This window comes from Siniperca chuatsi, linkage group LG18, assembly GCF_020085105.1.
Source record: "Siniperca chuatsi isolate FFG_IHB_CAS linkage group LG18, ASM2008510v1, whole genome shotgun sequence".
NCBI lineage: Eukaryota > Metazoa > Chordata > Actinopteri > Centrarchiformes > Sinipercidae > Siniperca > Siniperca chuatsi.
Window position 1 is genome coordinate 98,340 of NC_058059.1, and position 10,702 is coordinate 109,041.

At 36.4% G+C, this 10,702-nt stretch overlaps 1 protein-coding gene across 7 annotated transcripts in view; it reads right to left on the minus strand.

Moving 5' to 3' along the window:
- Nucleotides 1-216: 216 nt before the first annotated feature.
- fsd1l (fibronectin type III and SPRY domain containing 1-like) overlaps nt 217-10,702 on the minus strand; it is a 19,935-nt gene continuing 9,449 nt past the window's right edge. The window contains exons 9-14 of one of the 7 annotated variants that reach the window (XM_044175041.1): nt 9,329-9,458; nt 7,340-7,428; nt 6,466-6,720; nt 4,716-4,765; nt 4,231-4,319; nt 217-2,157 (exon numbers count right to left, since the gene is read on the minus strand). In XM_044175041.1, coding sequence (XP_044030976.1) covers nt 2,133-2,157; nt 4,231-4,319; nt 4,716-4,765; nt 6,466-6,720; nt 7,340-7,428; nt 9,329-9,458 — 638 coding nt within the window. In that variant the 3' untranslated portion in view covers nt 217-2,132. Of the gene's footprint in view, nt 2,158-3,259; nt 4,152-4,198; nt 4,320-4,711; nt 4,842-6,465; nt 6,721-7,339; nt 7,429-9,328; nt 9,459-10,702 lie in introns of those variants that run through there. The other 6 variants (XM_044175039.1, XM_044175037.1, XM_044175040.1 and 3 more) reach the window with 6 other exon arrangements.

Genomic DNA, 10,702 nt, shown 5'->3' on the forward strand with positions numbered 1-10,702 from the left:
TCCTGTGCAGAAGTCTTTTCTCCAGCAGCGTGACATGAATACCACACCTCCACATGGCGGGACCAGCCCGTCAGAAATGTAAGTTTGGTCCACGACCGTTCTTGTTGTAATTATGTTATTTTTTTTACTATTTGAGAGTTTACAGTAATATAATAATATAATAATATTTATAAAATACCAAAACTGTATTAAAACTTCACAATAAAAGCAGTTGGACATTTTTGAAAATGTTTAATGTTTATTTCCACAGTTTTAAATTTTATCTTATTGTTTTCACAGTTTATCAAAACGTTTATGTCAATATAAAACAGTAAATCAGAGCTGATTTCAGGTCAGATGTGACATCTACACACATGATGGATCAATAAATACAATATTATATTTTCAGTATAAATGAGCTCTGATTCCTGGTCAGATATGAACATTTAATAAAAACTGAAAATAAATTACATCCTGATTCCCAACAACGAGTGAAAAAACGAGAAAAAGATATTCATATTTATCTTTAAAAATAAAAGACAGTAATTTGGTTAAAATGACAGGAAGTTCTATGTTAACCTTCAAAATAAAATCCATTAGGAATGCACAACACTATGGCTGCGGTCGAATAGTCATTTTTGCTCAGGAAGGTTCCCCGCTGAGTAAAATGACCCAGAAGTATCTGAGTCATGATAAGAGCTGGTCGAATTCTCTAAATGTTAAGGAAAGGTGCTTTAATGCTTCCTCTCTTATCTCCTTTAGCAGGACACACTGGACCGTCCTTTACGAAAGGAAAGGAGAGCATGCCGTCCCACAATTCCTTGCGGCAGCAACATTTAAAGTGACGCACCATCGTAGTCGGTAAATGTAGGAACACCAGACCTATTTAATGCTCGTAACACGATCCAAAACGCATGGAAATCCTTGCATGATTGGCTGAGCTCCAAATCCATAAATATAGATTTCATCTCTTGTTAGGAGTAATCTTAGTTAACAATATCATCATAACAAAATACTATATACATAAATGTCGTTTTGCTAAATCCCCCCATTGTGGAATGCACTAAAAAATAAATTCTTCTCTACTTAATAAATGTATAAAAAGGTCCAGAGCGCCCCTGCCAGGGAACTATATACACTTATGCCTGGATATAATTGAGTCTGGCCCCTTTTATTATTTTAATGCCTCAACTTTCCCTTTTATATTATTTCAACATTTCACTCCTGTTTCTTTTGTTTTTATTTTCAACAATATCTATTTTGTTGTTGCTTCCAGAGTAATTGATGGTTAAATGTTTAAACTGAATACATGCTTTCTTAGGAGGTGTGAGTCTGTTTCGGACAGGAAACCTTACTTGAATTGTAAAGCACTGAGTTTGTCACTGTACTTATCTTATATGTGTTATTAATAAAGTTGTTTTAATAAAGTCCTGATGACTTCTCCTTCATTTCTTTCTTTGACTTCATGACGTTTTCCATAGCGGGAAAAGTGTTTGGGAAAAGACATAGGAGGGACTTTGAGTATTCGACCGCAGCCTGTATTTAATGAGGTCTTTCATAATAAAAGCCTTTCACATAAATAAAACATAGAACCTCCTCATGAATTTCAAAATAAATTACATCTAGTTGCACCTTCAAAATAAAAGCCAGAGAGAACAGACAATCGTCTTTCCTGCTGCTATCTTCAAAATAAAAGTCTGCCATTCAGAAACAATAAGTTTTCCTGTTATACAAAATCAGTCAAAATAAAAGCCTGAGCTAACAGACAATATTAGTACTTCCTCAAAATCAAAAGCACTCAAACTAAAACTATGGCTTCAGGGCAAGACATTCAAAATAAGAGCAGGCAAGAATAATCAATATAATAAATTTCCTTAAATCATTACAGGTCTTAAAATATGATCACATTTATTTTCTATTTTCAATTAATATTTGATAACGACAACAATTCACAAATAATTTCTATATGTAATATATTATTATTATATTAAATTAACATTTATAAATTAAAATAATAAATTAATGATAATTATCAAAAATAACAAAATAAAAAACAGAAGATTGTAGAAGTTCAATCTACTGCGACAGGTTGCTGAGGCTCCGATTGGTGGAGAGGAAATTACCCATGAAGCTCGGCACCTGCAGGCCCGTCATTATGGCGATGCCACCACACCAAACCTGCAACACAGTTTCACTACTGTAAGTACTGCGATACGATGGGAAAGAGTACTGCACTGCAAAGTACTGCTTCAAATACCACAGGAGGACAGATAAACAGTGAAACTCGTAGAGGTCACATGTCCACAGTGTCTCAGGTACAGGAAGGTCTGATTAAAGTTATGATTAAGGTGAATACAGAAAACACATTTCTGAATTCATCTTTGTTGTGTAACAATCTGATTATGGGTTTGTTTCTTCCTCCAGTTTCTCCATTTGTTTCTTTTCTTTCCTGTTCGTCTCTCATTTGGAAGATATAAATAGATCACAAGTGACCTGACAGCAGTCCGGGTCAGGCTGCACCGAAGTCCGGTTAAGGGTCCGGATTAAATTGTATTTCGGTCCGGTTTCAGACCAGAGTTCACGTGTTGAGTATGTGGGGGTCCAGTGGTTATAATTCCTGATTTTCACTACGGTAGCCCGGGTTTGATTCATGGTGTGGGTATTACATGTAGTATTACTGCAGTGCGGTGTAGTACTGACAGTGTAGTATTACATGTAGTATTACTGCAGTGTGGTGTAGTACTGACAGTGTAGTATTACATGTAGTATTACTGCAGTGTGGTGTAGTACTGACAGTGTAGTATCAGATGTAGTATTACTGCAGTGTGGTGTAGTACTGACAGTGTAGTATTACATGTAGTATTACTGCAGTGCGGTGTAGTACTGACAGTGTAGTATTACATGTAGTATTACTGCAGTGTGGTGTAGTACTGACAGTGTAGTATTACATGTAGTATTACTGCAGTGTGGTGTAGTACTGACAGTGTAGTATCAGATGTAGTATTACTGCAGTGTGGTGTAGTACTGACAGTGTAGTATTACATGTAGTATTACTGCAGTGTGGTGTAGTACTGACAGTGTAGTATCAGATGTAGTATTACTGCAGTGTGGTGTAGTACGGACAGTGTGGTATTACATGTAGTATTACTGCAGTGTGGTGTAGTACTGACAGTGTAGTATCAGATGTAGTATTACTGCAGTGTGGTGTAGTACTGACAGTGTAGTATCAGATGTAGTATTACTGCAGTGTGGTGTAGTACTGACAGTGTAGTATCAGATGTAGTATTATTGCAGTGTGGTGTAGTACTGACAGTGTAGTATTACATGTAGTATTACTGCAGTGTGGTGTAGTACTGACAGTGTAGTATCAGATGTAGTATTACTGCAGTGTGGTGTAGTACTGACAGTGTAGTATCAGATGTAGTATTACTGCAGTGTGGTGTAGTACTGACAGTGTAGTATCAGATGTAGTATTACTGCAGTGTGGTGTAGTACTGACAGTGTAGTATCAGATGTAGTATTACTGCAGTGTGGTGTAGTACTGACAGTGTAGTATCAGATGTAGTATTACTGCAGTGTGGTGTAGTACTGACAGTGTAGTATCAGATGTAGTATTACTGCAGTGTGGTGTAGTACTGACAGTGTAGTATTACATGTAGTATTACTGCAGTGTGGTGTAGTACTGACAGTGTAGTATCAGATGTAGTATTACTGCAGTGTGGTGTAGTACTGACAGTGTAGTATCAGATGTAGTATTACTGCAGTGTGGTGTAGTACTGACAGTGTAGTATCAGATGTAGTATTACTGCAGTGTGGTGTAGTACTGACAGTGTAGTATCAGATGTTGTATTACTGCAGTGTGGTGTAGTACTGACAGTGTAGTATCAGATGTAGTATTACTGCAGTGTGGTGTAGTACTGACAGTGTAGTATCAGATGTAGTATTACTGCAGTGTGGTGTAGTACTGACAGTGTAGTATCAGATGTTGTATTACTGCAGTGTGGTGTAGTACTGACAGTGTAGTATCAGATGTTGTATTACTGCAGTGTGGTGTAGTACTGACAGTGTAGTATCAGATGTAGTATTACTGCAGTGTGGTGTAGTACTGACAGTGTAGTATCAGATGTTGTATTACTGCAGTGTGGTGTAGTACTGACAGTGTAGTATCAGATGTTGTATTACTGCAGTGTGGTGTAGTACTGACAGTGTAGTATCAGATGTAGTATTACTGCAGTGTGGTGTAGTACTGACAGTGAAGGCGGGGACGAGCGGCTGGCTGAACTTTGTTTTGAAGGAGTGAAGAAGACGATGTCGATCGACGTCGATGAACGATAAATCACCTGAAACACAAATAGAGACACATCAGGTGACTCTGAAGACTCCCACAAACAGACAGAAAGCTCAGGTAACACATAACGAGAAGGGCTGACATTTTCTGAAGGAAACTGAAGTGACGACGAAGTTGAAGTGTGAAAGTCGTTGAACGATCCAGCGTCTAGCGTGCACTGGGGCCGCCGTGACTACCTTACGCCACTGCTTCCGTAAGAGTCATAGTGGATATCTATCTTTATTCAGAAATGCTCAGGAAATTCATCAGGTGGACTCTTGGGCGTCACAATCTCCCCTTCTTTAAAGCGGGAAGTCAACACTACAACAAGTGCACAGCTGAGAAATGTTTCCATATCACGGGAAGATATGATGCAATTTTATCGTGCTGGGATCGAGAGCGTCCTCACCTTTGGAATAACTGTGTGGTATGGAAACACCTCAGCACGACAGGAAACACCTGGACAAAACGGTACGCACTGCATCAAAAATCAGGCCAGGAGCTGCCGACTCTCGCTGAAATCTACACCATTAGACTTCGGAAAAAGGACACAATATTCTTCATGACTCCTCTCGCCCTGCTAACCATCACCAGCACTTGAAATCAGTTTGTGAAATCACTAAAGGCATGTGGTATTTAAATTAAAACCCTGTAGGAAGTTGAGTGGTCAGTTTTGTGTAAGCAGTTAAACTGTCACCTGTAGAGTAAGAGATGAAAGTAGCTGAAATGTCTGTTTACATGAAGCTCTGAAAGCAGCTGAATCATCAGTTGAAGTGTAAGAGATGAAAGTTGATGTTAGTGGAACTGTAAATAAAGAAAGCCAGAGAAAGTTTCAGTAAATAGTTGAAGTGTCAGTCCTAAATTATGTAAGCAGTGGCAGCAGCTGAAATGTCAGTTAAAGTAGTTGAACTGTCAGCTGAAAATTAAAAATCAGTTGAGGTGTCAGTGAAGTGCAAGTACTGAAAGCAGTTGAAAAGTCAGCTGAGGTGGAAGAACTAGAGACAGTTTGTGCACTGTAAGCAGATGAAATGTCAGGTGAAGTGTGAAACTGAAAGTAGTTGAACCGACAAAGAATAAAAATACATTGACAGTTGACATGTAATGGATGAATGCAGTTAAAGTGTATAAAAACAGTATAACAACAGAATCACATGGCATCATAAAAAGTAGTTAAAAAGGAAAACAAATAAAGAAAGAACAGAAAAACAACAACAAAGCATTTAACGCTAGAACTGACAGTTTTTCGACTGTATGTAACTTTGTTTCAATACAATATTCAAGTCCAGCCTTTGACTTTTCTTAAAAGTTGTTATGTAGCACTTCCTGTTGTTAAAACTTGTCAAGATAAAGCCAGATTTTAAAAAATGGGCATGTATACCTATGAGCGCCAGCAGGTAAGATTTGCCTCGCCAGAGAACGCAGACCGCTACACAGCTAGTTGTGCACTGAGTGGAGGAGACGGGTCATCTGACAGCGACCCAGACATTTGTGAAAAGGCAAAACTCTTCTACTAATACGATCAAATGTAGCCTAGAAGCGTTCGTGACATGGACTGAGTCTGAAGTAGTCTTTCCCTCTGACGCAGGTGTGTTTTGCGGTGCCTTCAGGTGTGCGGCTCCCTCGTGTTTTTTGACCTGCAGAGAGGAGTTTTCGACCGCAGCGTCGGCCTGTTGTTTAGCAGAAGTGGTCATTATAGATTTTTTCGTTGGGTAAAAATCTACTTTGAATTTTGGAATTGATACAAATAGTTTCTTTTCAATAAATATTTTTGTATGCGTAATTGTTTGGATGCAAACAAGCAGGAAGAACACAACATTATTATTATTATTACTGTTATCATGTGTTTGTATGTATGTGATTGTACGCTGCATTTAAATTCAGACTGTTGAGAATATAACTACAGCAGTGCGGAGCGACCGAGCGTGCACGTCACAGGTGCAGAAGAGTGCCGGGGAAAGTGCCCTGCATGGTGAAGGCTGAATGCAAACACTGTCAAACATTCTGTAAAGTGTTGGGATGCAGTTTGTGGGACGTGCACACCGAGGTGCTGAAGGTCTGCGCAAAGGGTGTTTGAGCAACGCAAAAGCAAAATCAATGTGTTCTAATAGCGGGTAAATTTTACCCGTTGGCGGTTTTAGTGTTAAATATTTTCTTGGTACCATTGTCGTAGTCGCAGTAGATTCCGATTCGTTGAGGCAACGGCCAATCCAGCACCTTCGCTCGGTTGTTGTGCTTCGCAGCGAGCAAGCACTGCAGCCATTGGCTGGCATGGAGACACCATGAACCGGCGCTCTTGCCTAATTGGTCGAAGCGGCCCAGGCTTGCCCGGTAGGCCACGCCCACACTGAATGACTTCCAGTCAGCCAGGGGGCGGAGCTCCCAGTAGTGACAGCCGCCACTCATCTCCTGGTCACCTAGGAGACGGAAAAAGAAAAAAAAAATCCTAAAAAAAGCAGAAAACATCTGATTTTATATTTTATATTATTATTTACAGTGTGAAGAAAAATATATAAAAGATTTGAGAATATTTCTCTTTAAATTAGATACTAAAATATTTACAAAATAAAAGCATCGGGAACAGGCAATGGTCTTTCCTGTTGCAACCATCAAAATAAAAGTCTGCCATTCAAATGAAACAATGGGTGTTCCTGTTATAAATGTCAAAATAAAAGCCAGTGCTAACAGATAACAGTAAAATAAAAGCACTTTAATTAAAACTATGGCTTCAAGTGATGACTTTCAAAATAATAACCAGCAAGAATAATTCATATTTAATTCAATGTAAAAATTCTTTATGGTTTGATAAAATGTGTTTTATATTTTCAATTAATATTTGATTATGATAACAATCCAAAAATATTTTCGATGTTTAATATAATATTTATGGTATTGAATTAGAATTAATACAAAATATAAAAGATGTATACATTTGAGTCATACTTTATATTTTAAAAGACATAATGTACATATACATTGGCATTAGCTGTAGTATCAGTACGAGGTATTAGTGTAGTAGTACTCAGTGTGAAGTACCAAGCACTGTGTACGACTCTCCAGCGAATCGGTCGCGTCCTGCTCGACTTCCTGCTGTCTTACTGGGTGAAGGCGTGGCGCTTCTGCTGCTAAAAAATAAACAACATGTCAAAAGTGAAAGAGTTAAAAACTGTTTAACCTCCCAGAGAATAAAAGTGGAAAAACAACAAGGTGAAACAGCCAATGAGGTTGTGCCAAAGCGATGATGCAGCAGAGAGAAAGATGAAAAATATGAATAAAACAACACAAAATATAACTTTATATTGATTTAAAAGACATATATGCATATAATTGTAATATTGTACTAAAGAAAATTAATTTGTACTAAAACAGTAAACAGATTTTAATAAAATATACAAAAGTCTTACATAAAAACATATTTTTATTAGAATAAATACAACTGCTCTAAAAATGTACTTTATATAAAGTTTTGACAGTAGTTTAAACCCTTTCATTAAATAAACAAAACCACAAATGAGCTGTGTTGTAATCTGGAGGAAACAGGTGATTTTTAACAAATACGTTGAACCTGGTTGAAGACAAAAACTAAATAATGTACAATTATACAGTTTTACCAACTTCAATAAAAACGAATACAATTCAAAAATACAAACAAAAAATCTGAAGATTTTATTAAAAACTAAAATAAACGCTGATGTGATGTCAGCAGTGATGTGATTGGCTGCATGAAGCGAGAAATGGTGGATGAAGAAAGTGACTGGTGACACAGTGGTTGCTAGGCAACCAGTCAGCGATGACAGTTTCTACCTGAGCGTGTCGGAGAGGACGCAGTACGGAGACTGCAGAGGGACAAAAAGGTCAAAACACACAAACAAACAGTAGCAGAGAAACAACTGAAGATTAAAACAAACCAAAAATGTAATTAAATAAATCTGAATAGAGTCAGCAGTGAAGGAAAGATTCATTTTAAATTCCTTAATTACCCTTTCAGTCCCAGCAGACCGTTTAAGCACATGAACCGATTGGTCTGTCTCGCTGTCAATCAAGAGATCAATAGCCCACGACTCTGAGTCTCAGCAGCTCTTCATGAATCCATCTGAACACAAACTCCTTCAGTGATTCACTAAACCAGGTTGCACCATTAAAACTTCGTCTCAGCGAGTAAAGACGTCAGTAAATCTGTTGCTAGGAAACATCTGTAGCGCCGTCCAATCAGGAGCAGTCAGCTATGTAAACAGGAAGTCACTGCAGCGTCACAAACCGTAATATAACCTTCAAAAATAATATTTCAGGAGACCAAATGATGAAATAAACTTTACTGCCAATCATTTGTTTCATTTATATCTGCATTCACGAGCGAGCGGGAAATATCGCAGTTAGCTCAGCTAACCGACAGTATTTGGTCATTTAGTTTTATTACTAGCATCATGTTTTGTAATTGGAGGTGTTTTTTGTGAAATGTGATTTAAAGTCGAATTTGACAGCATTTAGAGCAGGTTTCAGGTCAGATATGTCAACAATATCACTTCTTTTACTCTTTAAACGGCTCAGATATTAGCATGCTAACGTTAGCTTTGTCAGTTGGTTCAGTTAGCTAACAACAGCTACACCTGCAGTTAGTGGCTGTAAATATTTAGTAACAACTAATCTCTATATGAGAACTAGTTAGTGAGGTGCAACCTGGTTTCCTTTAGCGATGATAAACCTCCCCTCAGTAACAGCGGCTGCTGACACGACTGCTGGTCCTTATGAGCAGAATGAACGAGTTTCTCAGTTGTCATGAAAATGTAGATGTTGAAGAGAAATCCTAAAAAATGCTCAGAAAATAGAAATTTGAACATCTACATTACAACTGGGCAACTCCATCTGCCGAGGAAGATCATGTGATTCACTCAAAAGCTCCAAAACAGCAACTAAATGGATTTTGTGGTGATATTTTTTTTTGCCAAGATGAAATAAGATGATGTTACGATTCAACAAGCTTTGGTATAAAAACCTGATGACATCATCAGTGACACGTTTTCTCACCTGCTTTTATTCTCTTTTCCTCTCAGTCGGGGGTCGTGACCTTTGACCCCCTGCGGCTCCCAGGTCACCGTGTCGCCCTGAACCTTCAGCTCAGCGTGAGCCGTCGCCGCATCAAACCCAAAATTATACGCTGCAATAAAAGGAGAAGAAGAAAATATTATATGCCGGAATAAAAATAATGAAAAGATGAATTTATTCTAAAGTTATTCGTGATTCCTGTTTTCTCTTCTTCGAGCTCCTTTTTGAGAATAAAAAATTAGATTTTTATATTATTATATAACATTTTTCCTCATTTATATAAACAGTCAGAATAACTTAAATTACAAACCAAAAACAAAAGTTAGTAGTAATGTCTGTCCTCACGTGTACTGCAGTCACACAGGTGAAATAATGTTATATTACAGTTATGTTACAGTTATATTACAGTTATGTTACCGTTATGTTACCGTTATGTTACAGTTATATTAGTTATGTTACAGTTATATTACAGTTATGTTACCGTTATGTTACAGTTATATTAGTTATGTTACAGTTATATTACAGTTATGTTACCGTTATGTTACAGTTATATTAGTTATGTTACAGTTATATTACAGTTATGTTACCGTTATGTTACAGTTATGTTAGTTATATTACCGTTATGTTACAGTTATATTAGTTATATTACAGTTATGTTACAGTTATGTTACAGTTATATTAGTTATATTAGTTATATTACAGTTATGTTACAGTTATATTAGTTATATTACAGTTATGTTAGTTATATTACAGTTATATTACAGTTATGTTACAGTTGTTAGTTATATTAGTTATGTTACAGTTATGTTACAGTTATGTTAGTTATATTAGTTATATTAGTTATGTTACAGTTATGTTACAGTTATGTTAGTTATATTAGTTATATTACAGTTATGTTACAGTTATGTTAGTTATATTAGTTATATTACTTATATTACAGTTATGTTACAGTTATGTTAGTTATATTAGTTATATTAGTTATATTACAGTTATGTTACAGTTATGTTACAGTTATATTACAGTTATGTTACAGTTATATTAGTTATATTACAGTTATGTTAGTTATATTAGTTATATTACAGTTATGTTAGTTATATTAGTTATATTACAGTTATGTTACAGTTATATTACAGTTATGTTACAGTTATATTAGTTATATTACAGTTATGTTACAGTTATGTTAGTTATATTAGTTATATTACAGTTATGTTAGTTATATTAGTTATATTACAGTTATGTTACAGTTATATTACAGTTATGTTACCGTTATATTACAGTTATGTTACAGTTATGTTAGTTATATTAGTTATATTACAGTTATGTTACAGTTATATTACAGTTATGTTACAGTTATAT